The sequence below is a fragment of the Rhamphochromis sp. 'chilingali' genome, assembly GCF_963969265.1.
Source record: "Rhamphochromis sp. 'chilingali' genome assembly, chromosome: 7".
NCBI classification, from domain to species: Eukaryota; Metazoa; Chordata; class Actinopteri; order Cichliformes; family Cichlidae; genus Rhamphochromis; species Rhamphochromis sp. 'chilingali'.
In genome coordinates, this window is record NC_137934.1 from 25,536,663 (window position 1) to 25,564,122 (window position 27,460).

Below are 27,460 nucleotides of genomic sequence, written 5' to 3' on the forward strand. Positions count from 1 at the left end.
CCAAAATCAAGCTGGGAGCTGGTTCCACAGAAGAGGGGCGTGAAGTCTTATTAGAATTTTTGAGACAGTCCGACAATAATAAAATACATCCAAAATACATTCATAAAAAAGTTTTTTTTAACATCAGGGGTGACACAATGTTTCTAATTTTAGAGATATTGCACAACTGTAAGAAAGTAGTAGTTTGTTTAATAAGCACAATAAAGTAAAAAAAAACAAAAACAAAACAACAGCCCAAGGTAATGCTACACAGATTAAGTATCTGGTTAGACATCATGTTTCAAAGATTTTTAGGGCCAAGTACAATAACCTAATCTGAGTGATGTGATTGCTGAAATGGTGTTACAGTTTTGTTTTTGTGGATGTGTGAATTTCAGAATTTGAGTAGGACCTGTTAGCTTCAGGTCCCACTTACAGAGAGGCACTGGTTTGACTGAGTTAGTAGTGTGACCATACAGCTTCAGCCTTATGTGAGTATCAAACCTCCAAATGAAAACTCAGACTGTGGCTGGTGCAGGAAAGTAAGTTCAATCTCTATAGAAGTTTCCCGGAGAAATGATAACGTCCAACCCAAGCTCTTTATTAAACCCATGATGCATTGTGCATTACAGGTTAAATAAACAGTAAATTATGGACTAATTAAATGTAAAAGGCTTTCATTCTAGCTAGATAAAATGCACATGGAAAGCATTAAAAATATAGTTAATTAGTTTGAATAACTTTGATTTTCTGAAATCTCTATTGCAACAACTCAACCTTTAAAACACAGAATAGAGGCTATAACCCTGGCATTGCTAAAAGCTCCTCCTCCCTCCCCTTAAAAAGGTCAACTTGCATAGATTGCATTTCTTCTCCCCAACCATTTGTCTTTATAAAATCACTGCTCTCCGTTGCTGGGAGACCACTGAGCACACTGGCAACACTTCCGAGGATTAAATAGGAAGAGGGTATTGGACAAGGACAGATGAGGAGTTGAGGTGGTGTGGGATAAAGCGATAAAGAAGTAGACATAAAGGCTATGATATTTCATTTCCTGCTCCTTACATAAGCAGAACCAAAATGTTCACACCTACTGGAGCTTTAACAACAAGCCCATCCTTAACAGCCCATGAGGGATTTGTAGGATTTATATCAAGTTATCAAAATAAATATTAAAAAAAACAAAACAGGTTTTCTTTTGGTAAAAAACATATTTATTAGGTCATAGGTGAATTATGACCAATTGCAATGGCCCATGTCCCACTGAGACTGCTGACAGTCTTAAGTCGAAGTATTGGAGCCTGTTCCTGCTAAGACACAATGTGACAGATACTTCTTTGAGGATTTTTTTAAAGGTGTCGTGGCATTAATGTTGCTGATGATGTCAGAAGTTGTGAAGAAAAGTTACATTTATGGAGAAACACATATCAAAGACTGCTCTCAGCTAGATCAACATCTTTTTGAACTGCTGCATTTTTTGACTAAGATGTCGCCGAGTATGGCAGCCTCGTCGCAGGCTCCCTCAAAACTACAATATTTTATGCCCTCCATATTGCACAATATTCACCTGCTGACTTTCTGTATATATATATATATATATTAGAGCTGGGCGATAGAACGATAACGATATGTATCGCGATATAACTTTTACTCGATAGAGAAATTAAGCTATCGCGATAGACCTCGCCGCTCTTGTCCTCTTTAAAAAAAAAAAAAAAAAAAAAAGGTCAGCCAATCCAAATTAAGTAGCGCAGAGCCGAACCAATCACAGCCGCAGCGTCACGTCGCGTGACTTGTTACGTACAGCACAAGTGCCAAGCCGCACGTGTGTTTGTTTGGGAAGCAGCCAGCGGGTAATGGAGCCAGCGCGTAATGGAGGAAATGAGTGTGCCGACTAGAAAAATCAACCGAGCGTGACCGAAGAGAAAACGGATGATGGTTCCAATGCCGGAGAGATTGTCGAACGGAAGAGCCATAGAAGTTCCGTAGTGTGAAGGTATTTCGGCTATTTCAAGTCTGACAAAAAACAGAGTAGCGTGCACTGTAAATTGTGCCGAAAGCAAGTCTGGAAATACAATAAACTGGTGCATGCGTCACACTGTGCGCCACGTTATTGTTTCGGTGAAATGAATTTCTACAATACTGTTACTGTTAATTCTACTCTCTGCAGTGTTTAAATGCTTACATATACACACAGTTACTGTCCCTCCACACATACGACTCGGTTCTGCTTCTATGCCCCAGCTTTGTTTACTTTTTCCCACCGAGGCTTCTAGACTTCTGATTGGCCAACATTTCTGCACGGTTAGGAATCTAGCGCCACCTGCTGCTTTGGCATGTTCATAGCAGCGTTTTCCTTCATTTCTGCCTTTATGTGTGGACAGGATTATTTTTTAAAACGAAAACCGAAAATCTCCGTTTTCAAAAACACCCGTGTACGTGTGGACGTAGCCTCAGTCTCTGACTGGAAGCGCTAATTCGTCATTCGGCTTTTGTCAGACTAAAGTAACTGTTAAAACTGTTTGAAAAGCTAAGCTATACAACAAGGAGAGATTGAGAATTTCCTTTTAGTTCTCAGTTTATTTGATATTGACAAAAGTTAGTCAGTTTTGTCTGTTCTTCTGTAAAACAAACTAAGATTTATTTTTAGAATTAATATTTTGTTTCTAAGTGGAATTGACAATTTAGTCTGTTTCATTTGTTCTATTTTGAAACTTAAACGCTTTAGCGGCTGCCTTTTGTGTAGTTTGCAATATTTGCCTTTATTTATCTGAAAAAGTCTCATGTTCCTTAAGTACATCTACCCTGTTGAACTTATTATGGGAAATAAATATTTAAATAAAAACAAGCTGCTGATTATTTCACATTTTACTTGTGAGCAACGGCACATTTAAATCTTACAAATATAGTTATTTGGCTTATATCGTGATTAGGGGTGGGTTTTTATAATCGATTCATCGATTAAAATCGATTCTGGCTTGGATAACGTAAAATCGATTCATTAAAATCCTGAATCGATTCATTAAAATCCTGAATCGATTTTTTTAATATAAATTTATTTTGCCCGAAATGCCAGAATCTCTGGTGACATCTCACAAAATTTCAAGAACCACCAAACAGTTAAGACAGTAAATGAGAGCAGGAACACGGATTCTGCACATAGACTTAAACACACAGCGCGACCCGCGGATCAGAATCAGTGAGATGTCGCCTTTCTCACCCGACGGCAAGGACACGGTCGGGGCTGAAAGCCGACAGCTTGCTGATTCTGATGTGTCGGCGGGTCCAAGCTTTGTGTTCACGCCCTTTATGCGCCGATTCTAAAGCTGTTAGTTTGATCTCTCTCCAAACAATATTGACCGAACCAGCAGCAAAAGAAGATTCACATAAACATCGTCATGTATTCACTCTGACTTTTACTGTTTTGCTTCCACCGCGATGCACAGCTCGCTCTCTCTCTCTCTCTCTCTCCCCCCCCCCCTCTCTCTCTCTGTACTTCAAGAACAGTTTCCCTTTCTTCATTATTCGCTTGCTTGTTACGCACAAGTCTACTGTTGTTTACAGCGCTGTCAGCCGCTGTTTTTTTCCCTTTTACATTCTTCCGAAAAGAAAACCTCATTTCTGCTGTTCAATACTGAACAAATTTAAACTTTTTAAAATTATTCAAAATGCAAAACGCTTAACCATGTCTCTAATAAAACCGCTGTAACTTCAGAGGTAATGTTCATATGTTGATTAATGGTTTTCTTTCGTTTTTGATGTACTGCAGAATATTTTTATAAAATCCCAGGCCAGGAAAATCACCTTCATGTTTTTCTGTGTTTTATCTTCAGCTACTTTGACACAAAGGTATCTGCTGTGACGCTCACACCTTTGATAAAGTCTTGCGTGTGTCAGCTTCCTTTTTATTGATACAAAAATATGTAAATGTACTGATCTGAATTATAATATTTCTGACTGTCAAAATATCCCAGATTTAAATCGAATCGAATCGAATTAAATCGAATTAAATCGAATCGTGGATCGAATCGATTCGGGACCTTGTGAATCGGAATTGAATCGATTCTAGAAATCAGTGACGATACCCAGCCCTAATCGTGATAGATATCGTTATCGCCTGAAATGAAAAAAACATATCGTGATATGAAAAAATCTCATATCGCCCAGCTCTAATATGTATGTGTATATATATATATATATATATATATATATATATATATATTAGGGGTGCAACGACACTCGTATCGATATTGAACCGTTCGATACAGTGCTTTCGGTTCGGTACGCATATGTATCGAACAATACAAAATTTGTAATTTATTTTATCAACTTTCCTTCTGACGATGCTGTCTGTGTTGAGCGCTCAGTGTATCTGCGTTCGACTACTCCGCCTAGGCTGCACTGTCGAGCGCAGATCCACTGAGCGCTCAACACAGACAGCATAGTCAGAAGGAAGAGCGCAGGGCAAGCTAGCAAGACAGAAGTTAAGCTCTCCTTGCAACATGGCAAATTGAACCTCCCCCACCCTCATTCAGATCTGGCGTTTGGAATTATTTTGGTTTTCATGTGACTATGACCCTGAAGGTAAGCGCGTCATGGACTAAAGTAAAACAGTATGTTGGATGTGCCACGCAATGCTCAATTACATGGGTGGGAACTAGTGTGTTAGCGCAGTTAGCTCGTTAACGTGTTGGCCGTCTAGCCCCATGCAGGGGTAGCTCGATAACGGAGATTTGCCGTGTTGTGGCGTTAACGTCATTTCAACGAGATTAACGCTGACAGCACTAGTGGGAACACAACGAATATGACTGCACATTTACACCGACATCATCCTAGTGCAAAGACAAGTGGAAGCAGACAAAAACAACAAGCATGCATGCTACAAACTTTACCCCAGTCATTTAGACAGCCGTTAGCACATGATTCTCCTTATGGGAACCTGATATGTTTAATATTGTGGCGAGCTCAGACAAGGAGGAGACGGAGGTGTCGTTTGGTCTTGCTTCCCGTGAGCTAGCCAGGGAGCACAGCCGTTTATTGACATCTGCAGAAGAACACTGCCGCTAGCTAACTGCTCAGCGCGGCAACCGCACAGCAACAACAACAACAACACACAGGGCGCCCTCTGACCCCGGAAGGACACACCGTCGCAGCGAGAGGGCGTCACCCGTCACTATGGCAACATAAACAAAACATAACTGTACAAACAGAACCCCGAACAGCCCTGACCCGCTACAATATGCTGCTGAGAATATAGCCCAGAAGAAGCGTATAGTATAGCTTTTATTTTGGAAAGAGCCATTTCTCTGTAATAAACTCTCTTTTCCAAAGATGAGTGATTCCTCAATCAGATTTATTTTTTTAATTACTTTTGTTTCAGCAACATTAAATTTAAAAACTGTACTTTTGAGTTAAAATATATATTTATAATTTTAATAAATGACAAATTAAAAAGGCATGAACATTTTTTTGTATCGAAAAAATATCGAACCGTGACACCAAAGTATCGAATCGAACCGAACCGGAAGGTCGGGGGATCGACTCCACTGAATGGCTACCCTGAGGTACCCCTGAGCAAGGTACCGTCCCTACACACTGCTCCCCGGGCGCTGCACTGGTGGCTGCCCACTGCTTCACTGGGTGAATGGGTTAAATTCAGAGGAACTATTTCCCTATGGGGACTAACACGCACACTTTACTTTACACTTTTACATAGGTTTAGTGTTTCAAACATTAAACATTTGGTTTGCTTACCAAACCAAAACAAAAGGAAAAAAAAAAGGTGCTTCAAAAGAAGAAGGCAAAAAGACCGCAGGATGAGTATACTGCCACGAGGATGAACTTAAGAGGTGCAGTCTGTGATTTTGCTGAGCAAAAGACCCAAATGATGACATTCAAATAGGCAAGCAGTAGGGATGGATGATAGTCTCAAAATTATCTAAAATTATAAATTATAGTGGCCTCCTCGTGGTTAACCAGGAGGTCAAGGGTGGAGAGTAAGCAGGTCAGGGGCCCAACTGGAGACCAGCAATAATTCAGAAGGGGTTGGCCAGAAGACCAGGAGGGAAAACTGAGCTATTCTGTGGGTCAGCTGGTAGGCCGGTACTGCTCTCTGGCCATAATACATATGGTCGCCTGCTCACCCACTGAGCTAAAACGGTGCCACCTCCCATTGTACTTTTAAATATGCTAGGAACCACAAGTACGCTTGCAGTTTGAGAGTAAAGTGCTCGATTAGCAGTGATGTGGTATTATGCAGACTTTACGATAAGCTGGGGCCTTTAGATGTTGTTCTGGGTTCTTTTGTGACCTCCTAGATGGGTTTTCAGCGTGCTCTGGGAGACATTTTGGTAGGCCAGTCACTCCTGGGATGGTTCATCACTGTTCCAAGATTTTCCATTTGTGGATAATGGCTCTCACTCTGGTTCACTGGAGTACTAAACCCTAAAGAAATGTTGTTGTAACCGTTCCTAGACTGATAAACGTCAATGCCTTTGTTTATCAGCTGTTTCTTTAGGTCAGGGCATGATGTGTTGCTATGTGACATCTTTTAGCCTACCTCACTTTATCAGACTGGTTCTATTTAAGCGATCTCTTGATTCAACAGGCCTGGCAGTAATCAGGCCCGGGTGTGGTAGTGCAATTAAACTCAGCTTTCAAAAACAAGAGGAAATAAAGAAGATTAAAGCTGCAAGCTGCAAGGATCTTGCACTTGTGGCTAACCCCTGCCGAACACCTTAAATGCCCACTAGGTGGCAATGGAGAGTCTATTGAATAATCGATAGATTACTCACAATTACTAAAATTATCGATAGCTGCAGCCCTACATGAAATAGCTTATTAGTTTTTTCCATTACATTTGTGACCTAGAAAAAAAGCAAAATGACTTAACTGGGTTAGGATTAAGTTCAGTGATATCGAGAATATATGGGGAGTGATGTGCTTGCAGTCATTCCCCAAATCTATGTGAATGTTATCATGACCACTGGTTAATGATCTTAAGAATTTTCATACTAACGATCATGAAAATAAACTCAAAGTCAGTTGTGTTTGTTTCGGGAAACTGCGGAGACTGAAGACGTCACTTGAATGAGTGACAAAACATTTCTCCCATTAAAATAAAGATAAGAGAAAATTGAGGCAGCAACTAATTGGGCAAAACCCAGACTTCTGAGGCAGATCACTTTCCAATAGCTAAAAGAATGATTCAGCACTCTACGCATACTAACACAGCTTGATCTTAAAAAAGAAAAACAGATCCCCAACAGTGTCACCCACAAAGCACCCCCACACCATCACACCTCCTCCTTCACGGTGGGAACCATGCATGCAGAGACCATCCGTTCACCTTTTCTGCGTCACACAAAGACAGGGCGAGTGGAACCAAAGATCTCAAATTTGGACTCATCAGACCAAAGCAGGGATTTCCACTGGTATAGTGCCCATTCCTTGTGTTTCTTGGCCCAATCAAATCTCTCCTGCTTGTACTTTTGGACACATTGAAAGTTTTAGCAATTTTTTGGACTGAGTGACATTCAGTTCTTAAATTAATGATGAACTGTTGTTTCTCTTTACTTAGCTGATTGGTTTGTGCAATAATATGAATTCTAAAAGTTGTCAAATAGGGCTATCAGCTGTGTACAAACCTGACTTCTGCACAACACAACTGATGGTCCCAACACCATTAAGAAGGCAAGAAATTCCAGAAATGAACCCTGACAAGGCACAGCTGTGAAGTGAAAACCATTTCAGGTGACTACATCATGAAGCTTATTGAGAGAAGGCCAAGGGTTTGCAGCGCAGTCAACAATGGGTGGCTTCTTGAGAAATCTAAAATATAAGACATATTTAGAGTTACTAAATACTTTTTTTCTTTTCTAGGTAATTCCATATATCTTGCTTCATATATTTGATGTCTTCAGTATGTATCTACAATGTAGATAGTGGTAAAAACATTAAATGAGAAGGTGTGTCCAGACTCTTGACTGTTTGGTGTTCATTAAAATGCTTTCAGAATACGGCAAATGTACAATGATTCAGCTCATAAATCATGACACACTGCTCTCCCTAACATAAGCTCACTTAACTCATTCACTGCCATTGACGTCTATAGCCGTCAATGGCAGTGAATGAGTCAATGGGTTTAACTCATTCACTGCCAATGGCTGGCAGTGAATGAGTTAATAGGTTGAAAGTATCAGTATCGGTAATACTTCCCTTAATCTACTTGGTATCAGATCGATACCAAACTCTGTGATATCCTACAGCACTAGCACAAACAACATGTCAGGCCAAAACTGTACATCTTAAAGAATATATACCAGGAAAGCTGATCTGGCAACCGTATCGGGCTTTAAGGATGTCCTGTGGCAGGTTACAATGTTCCAACTGCAACTACAAATGCTTTCAGATGGGGAGCTGGTGGCACACAAAGGTATTTCTTGGCCAGGCATCTCACTGCTGAATAGGCAACTTCATGTTCCTTCCACCATTTAAGAGGGTCAGCATCACTCTCTACACAAACTGCCAATAAGTAGCTAGAAATGTAATTATTGATTTGCTCCCACTGTATGAAAGCAGTGACTGCAGTGATATGACAGAGATACATTTAAAAATGTATCTCTGTCATGTGTCAGCTGAGTCCTCAGTCACAATCCTCAGTCTAATACAAGCACAGACACACACCTGACACTTCTGTCGGTCTGCCCCAGGGCAGCTGTGGCTACAACTGTGGTTTGCCTCCACCAGTGTGTGAATGTGAGAGTGTCTAGAAAATATATAAATGCAATCCATTATAAGACCGATAGTTTATGTACGTTTCAGTTGCATAACTGGTAGATCTATAAGTTGGCTATCACTTATGAAAATACTTGTCTGATGGTCAATAGACATATTTAGCTCTGTAGCTGATTCTATAAACTTTGTATTTAACATTATGCCTACCATATTTTTTCTTACTTCAAATCAACTGATTCAGTATCGCACTCACCAAAGGCAAGATGAAGTCTGTGACCAAAACACTGCAAGCTCAGCCACTTGGTCAGCTGAACCACCTTGACTCTATGTCAGTCATTAAAGCTTCAGGTTGAACTTCCAGCTTATGAGGCCAACCTGCAGAGCTTCACTTATATGCGCTCCCATGTGGTGTTGGAGGAAGTAGCTGGTCTGGAAACAGGCACTTTTCAGTTTACAATTAAATGTTTCAGTGACACTCGTGTATGACTCACAGATCCTGTGAGCCATTTTTGCCACATATGTACATGGCTGGCACATATGTGCCTGGCACATATCGGCACTGATATGTGGTCCAGTGTTTTTAGTGATATGACAGGCCACTGCTTTAGTAATGTCACTCCACGTCTCACTTTTTCACTCACAGCACAGGTATATTTGTTTTTAGTGTGGTTTATATCAGGCAGGAGACTGAAAATACTGCACGGTCTGGGCTACAGCACGCAGTTTCACACATTCTTCATACTGCACTTTATGGTGCTGTTGTAAATGGTGGAAAAGATTATAAGTGGTTGAAACTTTTGTTGGGACAACAAAAGTTTCAACCACTAATCTCCCAGGTTGAATCAAAACCATCTCCAAGTAACTGAGCCATTGTTTTTCTTTCTACCACCCAGCTCCTATTCGATAGCTACCATCCAGTTCAGATCCGTCTCCATTCTGTCACTGGCTGCAGGTGAAGCGATTGGGGAGGGGGGGGTTTATTCGGTGAGGAAGAGAGGTGGGGCAGAGTGACATTGTGTAGAGACAAATGTGGACAAGGCTCTATACTTATAATTGTAACACAGCATCGACTACATCCATATAAATGATATGGTCTCATCTTATATCTAGCATGAAAGTATATCAATATTTCTTAAAAAACACTATATCTCACCCATTCCTAATATAAACATACATAAGCAATGTTTGCTTTAGCAAGAAAGATATAAAGTGTTTCATTAGGAAGCAGTTCAGTTATGTATCATCATCCTGATAATAATTGTGTTTTTTAACTGCAACGTCTGGTTGTGATTGCTGCATACAAATTACATGCAACAATAATATACATTATGTATTAGAAAAGATGTAAACTTACCACACACACATTTGGGTGAGGAAAAGTTAAATTGCTTAGGTTTCAAATATTGTGATCCAGGAATCTGATGAAATTCCCATGGTTGATCAGACTCTAAAGACATATTTATGTCAGATTAAGACAAATTAAAAATACTTTCTAATTTCTAATTTGGAAACATCAATGTTACTGCTGTTGGAGACACATTACACACAAAATGCCGGCTTAATGGATGGTCTAAAAAGCTTCCTTGAAACAGTGGTATTGAGGCACTTCCTTACAAGGAGACACAAGAAACACAGGATAAACTAAATGTGGGATGAACTAAATCTAAGAAATTCTTGTTTTATTCTTGTTCTCTTATTTTTTTGCACAGCACTTTCATCGGCTGTTATGTTGTTTTAAAGTGCGTTAGAAATAAAGTGGAAGTGGAAAGTTTATAAAGGCTCGTGTGATGCATGGTTGGGCATGTGAAATTAGCTTAACAGCTAAACCATAAAAATCACACGTTGTGAATACATACTCCTAAAATTTAGGGCAACATTCGAGACCTGTAGCGAGTAGTTGAAAGTAGAAACATAGTAAACTCCCATGAGAAATTACCGAATAGGCAGGACTGAAACAGGATCTGGAACTTTTTGCCACCAGGTCCAATATTTAGGTTAGTAAAGACCCTCCATAAAAGTAGGACTGGACAGATGGTTTGAAAGAGTATAAGAGGCCATTTATGTCCACTGTGAATGACCATCATTAAACAGGTGTTGGCTTACGACACCAATTGTTAACCAAGTACAATGCAGACTTGAGGTCCCTTCCAACACCAGTTTGGGTGTTTGTTGGTTTGGTGTTTTGTTTTTTGTTTGTCTTTTTTTAAAACGCAGTTTAAGTTTATTCTATAGAAAACATCCGGTTACCAAGTTATCAGTTAATCAGCTCTAGTGTCAGGAGCCTGGAGGAGATCATTTTGCTCAGCTTTCCTATAACTGGTACATGAACTCATTCGTATATAGCACTTTTCTACTCTACAAGCACTGAGAGCGCTTTATACAACATTCCTCATTAACCTATTCGCACCCTTTCATACAACACTTCTTGTGTTTAAGTGCTTTTTATCAGACATTCACACTCTGCTGGACACATTGGAGAGTAACTTGGGGTTAGTATCTTGGCCAAGGATATTTGGCATACAGACTGGAGCAGCCAGGGATCAAATCACCAATCTTCAGATTAGAAGGTGACCAGTTCTACCTTCTTGCTACTACAGCAAGTGTAAAAGCATTCACAACTGATTAAACCTAAAAATATCAATTATTGATAGTCAATTTGCTGCTTAACCTCCTAAACCTCTTTCACAGCATGCATTTTTAATTTCTCTTTGATATTTGGGCTGATTGGGACCTGATGAATGTAAAAACAAAGAATTACCAGATTTATTTTTTTTTTACCTGATTTTTCTTTCTAAGAGAAATGAGAGCCACATATGAGGATATTCGTTTAACATTTTGATCGAATAGTAGCAGTATAATGTCCTCATAAGTGGATATCAGGCCCTTGTACAGTAAAATGGACTATTTTGGTCTACATAACTCAAAATGTGATGTCCACATATGTGGACGCCAGGTCCTAGGAGGTTAAAGGACCGTGCTGAATCAATCCTGTGCACTGAGCCAAAGGCCTACCACACCTGGTGCATGGTCTTTCAATTAGTGAAACATAAAGACCTGCTTGACCTCTAATTTTCTGTTTCTAAATTCAGATAAAACTGAAGTTAATTTACTCGGCCCTAAAAGTCTTAGGCTATGTTCACACTGCAGGTCTTAATGCTCAATTCCGATTTTTTGATCAAATCCGATTTTTTTGTCTGCTTGTTCACACTACAAATAAAATGTGACAGCAAACGCGCTCTAGTGTGAACGCTCAAAGCGGCCCGCATGCGCAAAAGAAGACATCACACACAACGTGCTCTGTTTAGACCCAGAGCAAACAATATTGTTTGACTGATGGCCCTTAATATAAAGACTTCGGACTTTATGTCTCCTAATTTTGCTTTAAGTTATAAAGTTATTTTGTTATTTAGATATGGCCTAATAATGATCCTTATTGCCGTTTTAGAGAGCAGCGCTGCTTCAAAGGATAGTTGCAGATTTCTGTCAGAATCTGCAGATTATACAGTACAAATAAAATGTTCACGTTTCTCTAGAGCTGGGCGATAGAACGATAACGATATGTATCGCGATATAACTTTTACTCGATAGAGAAATTAAGCTATCGCGATAGACCTCGCCGCTCTTGTCCTCTTTAAAAAAAAAAAAAAAAAAAAAAGGTCAGCCAATCCAAATTAAGTAGCGCAGAGCCGAACCAATCACAGCCGCAGCGTCACGTCGCGTGACTTGTTACGTACAGCACAAGTGCCAAGCCGCACGTGTGTTTGTTTGGGAAGCAGCCAGCGGGTAATGGAGCCAGCGCGTAATGGAGGAAATGAGTGTGCCGACTAGAAAAATCAACCGAGCGTGACCGAAGAGAAAACAGATGATGGTTCCAATGCCGGAGAGATTGTCGAACGGAAGAGCCATAGAAGTTCCGTAGTGTGAAGGTATTTCAGCTATTTCAAGTCTGACAAAAAACAGAGTAGCGTGCACTGTAAATTGTGCCGAAAGCAAGTCTGGAAATACAATAAACTGGTGCATGCGTCACACTGTGCGCCACGTTATTGTTTCGGTGAAATGAATTTCTACAATACTGTTACTGTTAATTCTACTCTCTGCAGTGTTTAAATGCTTACATATACACACAGTTACTGTCCGTCCACACATACGACTCGGTTCTGCTTCTATGCCCCAGCTTTGTTTACTTTTTCCCACCGAGGCTTCTAGACTTCTGATTGGCCAGTATTTCTGCACGGTTAGGAATCTAGCTCCACCTGCTGCTTTGGCATGTTCATAGCAGCGTTTTCCTTCATTTCTGCCTTTATGTGTGGACGGGATTATTTTTTAAAACGAAAACGGAAAATCTCCGTTTTCAAAAATACCCGTGTACGTGTGGACGTAGCCTCAGTCTCTGACTGGAAGCGCTAATTCGTCATTCGGCTTTTGTCAGACTAAAGTAACTGTTAAAACTGTTTGAAAAGCTAAGCTATACAACAAGGAGAGATTGAGAATTTCCTTTTAGTTCTCAGTTTATTTGATATTGACAAAAGTTAGTCAGTTTTGTCTGTTCTTCTGTAAAACAAACTAAGATTTATTTTTAGAATTAATATTTTGTTTCTAAGTGGAATTGACAATTTAGTCTGTTATGTTTGTTCTATTTTGAAACTTAAACGCTTTAGCGGCTGCCTTTTGTGTAGTTTGCAATATTTGCCTTTATTTATCTGAAAAAGTCTCATGTTCCTTAAGTACATCTACCCTATTGAACTTATTATGGGAAATAAATATTTAAAAACAAGCTGCTGATTATTTCACATTTTACTTGTGAGCAACGGCACATTTAAATCTTACAAATATAGTTATTTGGCTTATATCGTGATAGATATCGTTATCGCCTGAAATGAAAAAAACATCGTGATATGAAAAAATCTCATATCGCCCAGCTCTACGTTTCTCCAATGTTGTCTTCCCAACAGTTTCACTAACATCTACACTGGATGGCCAGGAAGCGTTCACGATGTCTTCTCGGGCGCTTCTCCGGTGCTGTTAATTGGCATCTGTCTTGTGTCAATGACGTAAAAGACGGATTTAATGCGACATGAGCGACCGTGGCTCAGGGGGTTGGGAATCGCATCTGTAACCGGAAGGTCGCCGGTTTGATCCCCGGGCTCTCTGTCCTGGTCGTTGTGTCCTTGGGCAAGACACTTTACCCTACTTGCCTACTGGTGATGGCCAGAGGGGCCGATGGCACGATATGGCAGCCTTGCTTCTGTCAGTCTGCCCCAGGGCAGCTGTGGCTACAACCGTAGCTGCCTCCACCAGTGTGTGAATGTGAGAGTGAATGAATAGTGGTATTGTAAAGCGCTTTGGGTGCCTTGAAAAGCGCTATATAAATCCAATCCATTATTATTATTATGACCGTTCAAACAGCAGTCGCTTTCTAAAATATCAGATATATATCGGATTCAGGACCACATACGAAAGTGACCCAGGTCGGATTTGAAAATATCGGATTTGTGCCGTTCACACTGTCATACCAAGATCGGATATGGGTCGCATAGGGTCAAAAAAGTCGGATTTGATGCGCTTTCGCCTGCAGTGTGAACGTAGCCTTAAAAATATGGAGTCTAATCTTACTCTGGGTGGCATTACCATAGCCTCCAGTAACAGTGAGGAATGTTGGAGTCATTTTTGAGTAACGTAAGTCTAATGTGCCTTGTAAACAAATATATAATACTGGGTTTTTTTTCCAATTAGAAGCATCCTGTCTGAGAGCAAGCTGAAAAACTAGTTTGTGCAATTATTCCTTCTTGGCTAGAACACCAATTCATTATTGTCAAAACTCCCTAAAAACTTCAGTTAAACCAAAATGTTGCAGCAAGAGTACTGACAGCATATTTCACCCACACTAGCTCCCTGTTAAACCCAGAATCCAATTTAAAATCCTTCTCACCACATACAAGGTCTTGAATAATCAAGCCTCATCTTATTTTAAAGACTTTACAGTATCGTATCACCCCAATAGAGCACTTCACTTTCAGACTGCTGGTGTATTTGTTGTTCCTGGAGTATTTAGAAGTGGAATGGGAGGGCCTTCTCTTCCTAAGTCTGTTCTGTTAGAGGTTTCTTCCTGTTAAAAGGGAGATTTTCCCATTGTCACCAAGTATTTGCTCATAGGGGGTCATCTGATTTTTAGGGTTTTTTTCCTATTTTGTCTCTATAATTGTACAGCCTTTACCTGACAGTTTAAAGCAGCTTGAGGGAGCTGCTGTTGTGATTTGGTGGTATATAAATAAAATGGAATTGAACTCAATAATGAAGCCGGGTTCAAGGAACATTGCATTGCCACATAATGCCCTATAACACCGGACCTTAAAGAAACACTCTAAGATAGAGAAACGACAACAAGACCTTCTCCATGATACAGTCACTCTCCTTCAGATGCCCACCCCGGTTCACAGGATGGTGGAAGAGGATTCCATGGCTGAAACAGAGGGCGTACCTGAGGCAGATGACAACCACTCTGACACCTGTTCTTACTGCAAACAAAAAAGACATGCTGGGCCTGTGACTGCCCCATGAAGAGGGGCTAGAAGTGTTAATGGACCAACTGACCAAGCGAGGTGTTCCAGAGGAGGAAGCCACAGCTGCATATAACACACACACGCTCCTGCAATGAAGAAGTACTTGCTACTACCCATATGGAAAAGATATATATATAAATCTTATAAAGTTTGTATCTGTCTTGTCTGAAACTTGTATGAAAAGCATATAAGAGATAAAACAGATATAAGATCCCTTGAAAAATTATATAATGAAGCTTGTATGTTTTGGATACTTACTAAAACAATATATGAAAGTAATGAGAAAGTGGCCACTTTCATGAGTAAATCACATATAAGTTTTTACTATTTCTTTTCCATATGGGTAACCTTGATACACCTACCTACACCAATACAGACAGCAACTAAGCCTTTAGAGCAGAAGAATGATTCTTTGACTTGTACTTATGTAAAATACTCACATAAAGCTTATAAAGCTTTCCCCAATTATACTTTGAATATTAGTGGCAAAGACATTGATTGTCTGACAGATTTTGGTACCACGTACTGTTATCAGAGTAGTTGGATTTCCTGCTTCGAGTGACAGTTTTCTGTTTGATCCTGTAGTACTATTGTTAAAGAAAATTTCACTGCCCCCTTGCGTTGTGGTGGTGCTAATGACACATTCATTTTTATGCTCCCCTCCTGTCCCTGACAATCTGTTGGTTGGCGATTTGATGTTTCTGATGGTGCGTGTGTGTGCGCATGCGTGCGTGCGTATGCAGACACACACAGACATATATATCTGTAATCACACTCCTTCTGCAGCTGTTCTGGATTTTACTACAAGTGATTTGATTTATATTGTGATTTTGTTTCCATATCCAAAGATCCAAAGCAACTACCAGTGACAACAATACCCCATCAGCCTTGTATGGCTGAAGGGTAAAAATGATTGTGAATAGATTGTATACAGGGCAGTAAAAAAGCATTTGCCTCTTTTCTGACTATTAATTTGTCTTAAAATCATTTTTGATATTAGATAAAGATAACCACAGTAAATACAAAATGCAGTTTTTATATGATTGTTGAATTATTTTATTTTTAAAGGAAAGAGGATTGCCAAATCTGCCAGGCTTTATGTGAAAAATGATTTGCTCTCCTTGTCAAATCATGAACTGGGACTAACCACATGTTTCGGGAAGCTGAGTTAAATTTCACCAGCCGCACTCAGGCCTGATTACTGCCAGACCTGCGGCATCAAGAAATCTCCTAAATAAAACCTGCCAACATGAAAAAGATGTCAAAAAGCAATCGGTCGTCCCACAAACAACAGAAAACGGAAAACTAAAGCCCTTCACATCTGATTGTCTGGAAAAGGGTTTGGACACTCAAGTGAACCACAGAGAGAGCCACTATTCAAAAATGGGGTAAACTTAAAAATTACTTTAGCATGAGTAGCCACCCAACTGAAATTATTTCAAGACCAGATCAACAAATAGATGATCCCCAAGAATTCTGGGAAAATTCTGTGGGCTGACTGATGAGACAAAATCTGAACTTTCTGGGAGGTTTAAGTCCCATTTTACTTGTTGTAAGTTAGTTTGATGTTCATAAAAAGAACATCAGGCTGCTTTGCTGCTTCAGGACCTGGATGACTTGTCCCAAGCAATGGAACCGTGAGTCCTGCTCTCTACCAGAAAACCCTAAAGGAGCATTTCACCTGGCCATCACGTCCCTGAAGCTGAAGCTCTCTCGGGACATGCAGGAAAACAATGATCTGAAACACACCAGCAAGTCCACCTCTGAATAACATTTATAAATAAATAAATAAGGTTTAATTCCTTTGATATCCTTTCAAACAAACCTTAATACTCTCCAGTGTGGCTGAAAATAAATAATTAGGCAAAGAGGGCTCGTTGTCAGGGCTCACTGCCAGTTTTCGAAAACTTGCAGATCTTGCTGCCACGGCTGACAAATATGCAAAAACTATGCAAAAACTAAGAGATCAGGAAGAGGGAAAATACTTTTTCATAGTAAATATACATACATAACAGGACAGATAACTCTTTGTAGTCGTTGCACAGTCATATCTAGAACAACAGCACAACGAAATTGGAAACTGTCCCACATCTGCACTACAGAGTCCTGTAGGATGCTGCGTTCCCTCCTGAGACAGCGAGTGCTGTACAGGTCCTTCACGGAGGGAAGAGGATGTCCAATGATTTTTGGGCCATATTAATGACCCTCTGAAGTGTCTTTTTGTGTGCCATGGTGCAGCTGGAGAACCGCACAGAGATGCAGTCAGCACACTTTCAGTGGAGCAGCGGTAGAACACAATCAGCAGCTCCTTCTGCAGGTCCATTTTTCTGAGGATTCTCAGAAAATGGAGACGCTGTTGGGCCTTCTTTAAAACCACCGAGGTGTTTGAGCTTGTCTATGTGCACACCCAGGAACTTGAAACTGGACACCCTTTCCACGCACTCCCTGTTGATGCTGACAGGCTGCAGCTCAGACTTCCTCCTTCTGAAGTTGACTGCCAGTTCTTTTGTCGTGGTGTTCTTGAGGTCCAGGTTGGTGTCCGCACATCAATCCGACAGCCTCTGAAGCTCAGCTCTATATCCTGTCTCGTCTCCCCCAGAGATGAGCCCCACCACGGTGGTATCCTCTGTGAACTTAATGACTGCGTTGTCTGTGTGGGTACTGACACAGTCATGTGTGTACAGAGTGTATAGTAGGGCACTGATAGTAGAACAGCCTTGTGAAGAGCCGGTGTTAAGGCTGAGGAAAGATGAGGCCCCACTCTAACTCTCTGTACACCAGAGGTGTTAAATGAATAAATTACCTCCTCGACATGTCTTGAAGTTCTCCAGAGGCCTGGTAATGAACTAATGACTTGTTGACCCAGGGTGATATCTAAAACTTGCAGGACAATGGCCCTTGAGGCCTGGAGTTGAACACCCCTGCTGTACACGGTCTGAGAGAAAGTCTCTGATCCAGCGGCAGGTGATAGAAAATAGCAATACGGCGGTTAGCACTGTTGCCTCACAGGAAGAAGGTCCCAAGTTCACCTCCACCACCTGGCCACAGTCTTTCTGTGTGGAGTGTGCATATTCTTCCTGTGTTTGTGTAGGTTCTCTCCCACCATCCATAGACATGCGGTTTTTTGAGGGGTAATTTATGATACTAAATTGCCTATAGGTGTGAATGTGAGTGTGAATGGTTGTCTGTCCCTCTGCGTTTAGCTCTGCATAATCTGCTGGCAATCTATCCAACGTCTACCCGGCCTCTCAACCTTTGATAGCTGGGATAGGCTCTAGCCTCCACAACTGTGATAAGCAGAAGAGAATGGATGGATGGGATATATCTCTAAAACCTTTTTGCAAAAGAGTAAATGCCACTGTGAGCAAAGTAAAGCACAAAGGATTCCCTTTGTCTTCTCAAAGCTGCTGTAGTGCAGCCGCTAATTAGCATATTTCTGATATAATCAGTAAAGGGTTGCCTTTAAAATAATTTACCAGTTCTACAAAACAGAGACAAAAATAGACCAGTCTTCTATTCTAAAACACATTCAGAAAACCCAGCACAATTTAATGGACAGAAATATAAATACTGTGTGGATATTTTAAGAGAATTATGAAACTAGCTATATGAAACTCTTTAATTAAACATTTACTTATATTTTACATGTTACTTCTTTTCTTAAAGGAATGCATATAGCGTTGTGTTCACACACAATCCGCTACTAGCGGCAGCAGCAGCCTTGTTTTCTTCTATGCCAGAGTACAGAAAAAATGGTTATTATTCTCCAGTTTATTCTTCATACAGATGCTTGTAACATGTAATTGGCATGTTAAGCCAATTATCATGGCTGTCATCCATTTACTTTTCAGCTTCCTTTTCTTCTCTTCAATTTCCCCTGACAGAGAACCATCTGTCAGGCCTGCATCCCCAGTTAGCAGCCAGCGGAGTCGTAACACTTTGTCTTCAACAGGTCTTCCCTAATCAGCCAATCACATGACAGCAACTCAGTGCATTTAGGCATGTAAATGTAGTTGAGATTCTTGAGACAACCTATTTTCTGTTGGCTTCCAGCAGCATTACATCACATGTCACATAGATCGAATAACCTCAAACTGGTTTCTTGAACACAACGGTGATTTCACTGTGCTCAGATGGCCTGCAGAGTCACCACATTGTAATCCAACAGAGTACCTCTGGGATGTGGTGGAATGAGACGTGTACATCACGGATGTGCATGACGTACAAATCTGCAACATTTGTTTGAGGTTATCATGTAAATCAAAATCTGTGAGGAATGTCTCCAGCACCTTGATGAATCTATGTCACAAAAGAAAGGCTATTTCTTAAAACAAAAGGCGATTGAGCCTGGTACCAGCACGGAGTACCTAACAGTGTCCAGTTAAAGTATACTCCATTTTACTACAACTACATTTCCAATAAATCTGTTTTCCTGGACATGAGTTTCTATTTCATTATTAGGCAACAGAATTAGCATGAAACAGAGCTGTTTAACAACTATGTGTTAACCAGTGATGTTCCACCCTGATAAAAGCAGTGCTTGACTTGTGAAATCTAAAAGCAGAAATCATTTAAAACATACAAAAGTAAAGCAATCTGTCTCTTTTTATCTCACACAGCACTGCCATAAAGCTCCTCACCTGTCAATATGTATATACAGCCTTTAAATTACTGCTATCTTGTGGTTGACTGCTGCAATTATTTCATTGAAGACTAGCTCTCTCCGTAATGCGGGCGTGTCCATCTTCAGCACTGGCTGGAGCTGGGCAAGCTGAGAGGCAGGCAGCATTGTGGATAAAACCAGAGTGCGAGGCAAGCTGCTGCTGGTCTGCTTTCACTGCTCTGAAATCAGTTACTATCCACGCTTCATATAGAAACACACCTAGGATTAGCAAGTAAACAAGCTTCAATTATTTAGCATAGTAACAGATGAGTTTCCTGTTGCCAACCACTTAGAGCAATGTATGCGATAATGTGATGTAGACAATGAAAAGACAACATGACGGCGTACCGCTCAGAGGTCTTGCATTCAGTCATCTTTTTGTACATCTGTTATACAATTTCATCAACGCGATGTTGGACAAACCTCATGTTCAGCAGATAAGACCTCTTGTTACTGGGTCTACAGAGTGATGGGATGCTTACAACAGAGGTTCTTCACTCGCACAACATAAGGATAACAAACAGAAACAAAGCTGTAGAGCCAGTGTGAAGGAAAGAATAAAGAAAACGCTTCAAAAGCCTCCGCTCCTCAGCCTTTTCCTTACAAAAGCCAGGTCTATTGTGAACAAAAATGGATGAGGTGAGGCTACAGCTGGAAGACAATAGTTCATTGGGGACTGCTGCACCCAGCAATACCTGATGAAACGCCCCCTACTTCAAAAACAGTTAAAACATGGGCTGGGTGCTTCTTTGCAGCTACAAGACTGTGTTGAGAATACAGACTGGAGTATTTTTGAATCTCAGGACCTGGAGGAGTACACTGCATGCATACTCTCCTAACCACTGTCACCGCTGACAAATGCATCCAGGTGTATGCCAGCCACAAGCCCTGGATGACACGTGAGGTCAGGACCCTGCTTAGTAACAGAAACACTGCTTTCAGGTCGGATGACTTGGAACTGCACAATGCAGCCACGGCAAACCTGAAAAGGGGCATCAGACAGGCCAAGCTGGATTATAACAACTAAGGACTATCTCCAGAACAACAACTTGAGGCAACTGTGGCTGGGGGTCCAAAACATCACTAACTACAACCCCAGACCCAGGGCTGTGGATGGTGATGTTGTTCTAGCGGAGACGTCTTCTTTGGCCGCTTTGAACAAAAAACACCAGACACAGTCACACCACACACACAGGCCAACACCAGCCACATGACATGAGATACATGTTAAGGACAGTTAACAGGACCCCCAGAAATGCAGCAGGACCTGATTGCATCAGGTGCTGAAGGTCTGTACAGACCAGCTCACAACCTGTCCTTAGCACAGACCACTGTCCCATCCTGCCTGAAGGCCTTGACCATTCATGGCTGTCCCAAAAGGAACACCACCAGCAGCCTAGTTAACTTCCACCCAGTGGTTCTCACTCCATTCGTTATCAAGTGTTTTGAGAACCTGGTCAAAAGTCACGTAATTCGAGGACCATGTAAATTGAACCCCCACAAGTTTACACAGAGGGATAATAGAGGATGCCGTAGCCACTGCTAGCTGCACAACCTTGATTCATTTAGAGCACAAGGGCAGTTATGCTAGGCTTCTTTTCACTGACTTCAGCTCAGCATTTAACACAAACACCCCTAGCAGACTGGGAACAAAACTAATCAACCTCCTCCTCCCATAGTCCATCTGACTCTGGATTAAGGACTTCCTGAGAGTCCGCCCACAGTGAGTTAAAGAAGGGCCCAAACTTTACCCAACATTCAGCCTCAACATTGGCTTGCCATAGGGATGTGTGCCGACTCTCCTGCTGTACACTCTCTACACACCCGACTGCACCCCACTCACCCAAGCAACTCAATAGTGAATTTCACAGATGACATGACAGCGGTTGGACTCATCATGGGGGAAGATGAGTGTGCATACAGGGACAAGGTAGAGAAACTGGCATCATGGTGCAGCAGCAACGACCTTTTCCTCAACACCACAAAAACAAAAGAAATAATAGTGAACTTCAGGAGAAGCACATCTAATCGTCATATACATTAATGGGTACTGTGTGGAGAGGTTCTGACTTGAAGGTTCTGGGCTTGTGCCTGAGTGATGACCTAACCCAGAAAACCAACACCTGCGATGACCAAGAACCCACAGCAGCAGACAAGTATAGCACGCTTCAATATTTCCTGCATGACCAAGTGAACTTAACAACATCTAAAGAATAATTCAATCAAATATTCACAACACACATATGACAAGGCTGTTGCAATAATAAATAATAAACAATAAATGAACATTGTTACATCTTTACTAACCTGTGCAATACCCAACCTGTGTAACCAATACACAATGACTGAAGCACACACACACACACACACGCGCATGTATATATCTATTTATTTATATTTCTATACTGTTTCTACTGTGTTTATTTACTAGAAAGGTTTTTAATTTTGTATTTTTGTGAATAGTTAGATTGCTTTCTTTGCACTGAATGAGACTGCATATAATTTTGTTGCACTTTTGGCATATTGACGATAAAAAGACTTCCTGTAAAAGTCATCACACACTGCTGGTGATAAACAGTATCCATTTCCAAGGTGGTGGTAAGATCTGTTAAAATCCAGGCCATAGAAAATAGTCACACACAACGGTTTACAAAGTGTGAGGCTACTGTAGTTATAATTAATTGAGTTATTACACTTTAAATAATTACTCAGAGAGGCAATTAGTCCAGCTGATTCAGTTACATTATCTTGTCCATGAGTGCTAACCACCGCACCACTGTACGGCTTCAGTATCTTGTAATTTGCTAAAATGTTGACAGTGGACACACAATCCCTCACCAGTAACATATCTGCTTGCTTTTTTCTGTAAAATATGCTAAATCAGACTTTTTTTATCTGCTTTTGGTGTCTTCAGCAGCATTAACTTTTCATGGTTATGTTTAGGCATTATTAACCACACTTTGGTTGTGGTGACAGAAGGATTGTGAGTCTGTAGTGAACAAGAGACAACATATTCACCACTACTCATACAACACTACTACACGTTTCATTCACCCAACGAAACACATTCATGCCTAAGCATATGCATGATTACACACCATCTTACACAAGGAAGACAAGGGATGGGAATTTGTAACAAGTTAGCAGTTACGATTCCATGATCAATATCACTTATTGATTCAATTCCTTATTGATTCTCATTGCGCTCTTAAAGACATCAATGGTCATCAGTGTTGGAGTCAAAAAAGTAATGGATTGCACAAAACACTTTTATTCAAAGTAAAGCAGTACATTACTTAATTACTCCCAGTAGAAAGTAATTCATTATTCAACTCGTTACGTTACATTGAGTTTCTCCATAACCCAATTACTAGTGAACAATTTAAACCTTTAGGTTACAGTTCCACACAGCAAAACAAATCCCCATCTTAATGAGCACACACATATGATCTTTCTCTTAGCGTTTAGGTATAAACACAAAGCCGACAAGACGAAGCAAAGATAAAAACCAGCCCAAAGAGTCTTCAAAGCGACGTCCACAGTGATTCTGCTTTAGAAACATGAAATGGTAGAAACGGAGGCTGCAGCCTGACTGTTCATCGCTGCTTTTGTTACCAGTTAAAGTTCAGGGTCTGGCTGCTGTGGTCGGTCAGCAGTCACTCAGCTTTAACATACCTCTGGGTTCTTGCTAGCTTAGTGTTAGCATGCTGTCTGTGCAGGCACTTGCAAAGAGGCAAAGTTGTGTTAGCACCATAACGCAGCCGTTTCTGTCTTGGATCCAGTTTGCACTTTACAACTGGGCTCTCATTCTATGCAGTAGAAATAAAAGTTCAGTCCATATCCCTGCTGTACACTGCTCTACTGCACACAAACTGAAATCAGCTGATTGTAGTGCAAGTGGAACCAATAAGCAGGATCAATAGGTAAGCAGACTAACAATTCCAAGGAAGTGAGCTGCTGGGAACACTGGCTCTCAAATCCCTACTTAAGAACTCAAGGAGCATGAGATCAATTTATCCACCTTCCAACTGGTGGACAACCCGCGCTACCACCTGAGCCACAGGTACCAGTTTAACTACAAGACTGCGGCAGCAATTCTTAGTTTGCATTATTTTTACTTCTTATCCTCAACCTTTAACTACACCATCCAATTGTCACTGGCTAATACAGCAAATAAAGCAGATATGTGAGTTTTCTTTTGACTTGGTTCTCTAAAGTAATATATGAAACATAAAAACTCACACAATCAGGGTGGCGAGAAGAAGGTGGTGTAAAGCGGGCTAAGATTCTGATGCTTTTGATCCAAACAACAAGAACAACTGCATTTGAGTCCAGAACTACTTATCTCAAACCTTTCAATTATTACTGTACCCGTGAATCCAGATTTGTTTAAAATGACCTTTTTTGAACAAATCAATAATCTGAATGGACTGACCTGCAGTAATGATTTGCATGAGGCTAAATGACCCCTGGATATTCCCAGCCTTCATTTATTAACACACCCACATGAGCTTGTTAAGTTCTGGGGACAAACTGCCACGATGTGTTCCACACCCTGACTTTCAAGGCAATCAGCGTGATAAAAACACATCCATATTTTTGATGTTGGCAGCTGAAGAACACCGGCCTGGGAGGCTGGATTCACGTCGACTCTACACTCTATTCAAATTCAGCCTGTTTTGTTTATATCAGGAAAGACAGATTTACATGAACAGCATAAGAACCTGTTCGGCCTCATTAAAGAAAATACTATTAAATAGGCGCATGGAGGAAACAGGAGGATTTGCACATACACCAAACAAGTCCTGATCCAGCTGGATTTCTGTCGTTAATTTCCCACCTCCCTGCACTGATCATGGCGAACAGAGGGGTGCGATTTTCCTCAATGTGGTTAATTCATTATAGGAACACCGAACCTCCCACGCAGAACTACTAAATGAGAAAAAGCTGTTCACGCCTGTGTTATAAAAAACATTGATGTGTTGGGATTTGGCGGAATTTGGTGTTGCGGTTTCTCTACGCTCGAGAGTTAACCACTCATTAACTGAGCTGAGAAACTATTTTGTTTGTTTGTTGTTCTTCATAATTATAGTGAATAAGGAGACATATGTAGATCTGACTGTGATTGGGCCATGCACCTCTAATTCTAGTGCCGCGCCATGGGAGTCGCCTCGATCCATCACAAGGACGAGATGCTGCAAAGGAGGATTTCTCTATTCGAGCCTCCTCTCGAAGTGATAAGGTGCATTTCCTGTCAGCATCTACTTATGAAAGCAGGTTAGCAGCATTCCAGCAAAGAGATGGGAATTTAGACCGACAGGTGCAACAGCATCTAGCCTCCACGCATCGCTCCTTCCACGCTGACAAATATCCAGATACAACCACCCCGGCGAATAACTAACAACCGAGGGAGATGACAGGGAAAGACACTAAATTCGCACATATGTTCTGCGTGGAAATCCTTGAATCGTGGGAGCGAATACGTGGCGAACTAGCTAGTAAGCACAGCCACCAAGCGAACCGCGGCTGCTAGTCTCATCTCTGGGCTGGCTGCCTCCCTTGGTTCGTGCTCGTTTTTCCCCTCAACAAGCAAAACAGTGCGAGTGTTGCTGGACTTACCTCTCGGCCATTTTCCCGACGGTTTTTAAAATACGTTCAAGATAAATCCCACAACATCTCCCATGTTGCCTAAATTGCGGTTACCGTCACCGAGTCGGTCATCCGTTCCAGACTTCTATCAAGCCGCCAAAATTAAGGTACAACACATCCGACCATTACTTTCAGCATAAAAGCTTCTCGCCAACGATGTAGGGTCCCAGTGACTGGAGAAACGTTTTATGCAGTTGGGAAGTCCACCGTCAACAAGCACTATACTGCAGCCTGGGTGATCTTATGTCAGCTGTTGTAACATGACAGCAGTTTACTACACTGTTATCCCACAATACGAAGCTCATGTAAAATCACAACCAGAAAATTTGAACGGCAAGATCTCAAGTTTTACCGAGGGACATCTGGAAACCGTCCCTAATGACACACCTATCAACAAAAGCACAAGAGGAAAAATATATATAAAATTTCTGATAGCATCTGCTGTGGGCTTCTTTTTAGTACCACAATGCTTTCCACAGCTTTATGTGGAGGGGAGGCAGGTCTACTGTGTGCCTCCTAAAGTCCACGATCATCTCCTTTGTCTTTGTGGTGTTTCACCGACCTGAGGAATATTTACAGATGCAAATGATCAACAATTTGAAAAACACACCCATCAAAGCAGTTCATCATAATCACTCACTGATCTGAAATCAATGTCAAATATGCCTGTCTAGACATATACTGACAGTAGGTTATTATTAGGTACTATTTGGACCGTTAAAGTGCTGAACTAAATCCTGTACTTACAAGAGAACCTCTGGTGGATGCCTTAGACTAGGTTTAAAATTGGGTTTAAGGCTGGCTGACAATTGAGATTGTTTTTTTATGGTTTTGTGACCAGTTTTTATTGTTGCAGTTGTGCTAGCAGGATAAGAAATGTATTTGGTGTCTTCACAAAGACAGCGGGCATCTATCTGTGCATGCCGTTTTAACCCTAAGTGGACATTCAGAGCATTTGCTGCCTAGACCTGCTTCCTAGATTTTTCCATTGTAAAGAGTTTCTATGCTCCTGTTAACACATCAACATTTGCTCATTTGGTTTATTTTATTTCATGTTATTATTAGAGAGGATAATATGTTGTAGAGGAAAGGGGGTGAGAGCCAGGTTGTAGAAAGACAGGAGAAAGTGGCAGAGGAATATAAAAGGGTCAGAAAGACGAGAGTGGCAAAAGTCTAGGATGTAACTGTTGCATCTGCAACAGAACACACAAAGAGAAACACACAACAACTGAACAAAACAAAGTTGGGTACACAAACAAACATACAATTTTGCTGTGATTTGTGTGTGTGCATATGTGGGAAAGAGTGAGAATGTGTGTGTCTTTGTATGAGCGTTCGTCATGAAACGTACTTGAGGATGAGAGACTGGAACAAGGCCCCCAAGGAGCTAGAGGCAGACGGCCCCAGACCCAATAGATCTGGGGTGTCTGCAGCCCTTTTTGCCTCAGCTCTTCACCGCCTCTTCTTTAAAATATTCAAAATTGTTTTGGGTCTGCATCCATCACTTCTTTTACCCTCCCAAAAATGGGCATGATGAAAGCTGATTGTTTAAACCACATTATCAGTTTCAGGTGAATGTGGATGAAATGTCTCTGAGAAGCCTGAAAACAGAACATTGTCCCTCATGCTGCGGGCCTGAAGCACAACAGTTTTCTTCTGAGAGCCAGGTCATTCATTCAGTGAAGGATTTCACCAACTCTCCGAGGGCCACGTTTTCAGCAACGGGTGTTTCCACCTGCTGCTGGCTGAACTCCTCAGACTCATGCAGCGCCAGAAAGTCTTTATGAAGGAGTTCCAGCGAGGCATGTTTTAAAGCTGGAAAGTTTTTGCATCTATGGACGCCAAAATGTACATCATATCACTGCTGTGTGGA

General features: G+C 41.1%; 1 protein-coding gene across 2 annotated transcripts in view; it reads right to left on the reverse strand.

Moving 5' to 3' along the window:
• arhgap39 (Rho GTPase activating protein 39) overlaps positions 1-25,781 on the reverse strand; it is a 72,547-nt gene extending 46,766 nt beyond the window's left edge. Inside the window, exon 1 of one of the 2 annotated variants that reach the window (XM_080886638.1) lies at positions 25,558-25,781. In XM_080886638.1, coding sequence (XP_080742764.1) covers positions 25,558-25,568 — 11 coding nt within the window. In that variant the 5' untranslated portion in view covers positions 25,569-25,781. The remainder of the gene's footprint in view (positions 1-25,557) is intronic. The other variant, XM_080886639.1, reaches the window with a different exon arrangement.
• Between the last annotated feature and the right edge of the window lie 1,679 nt (positions 25,782-27,460).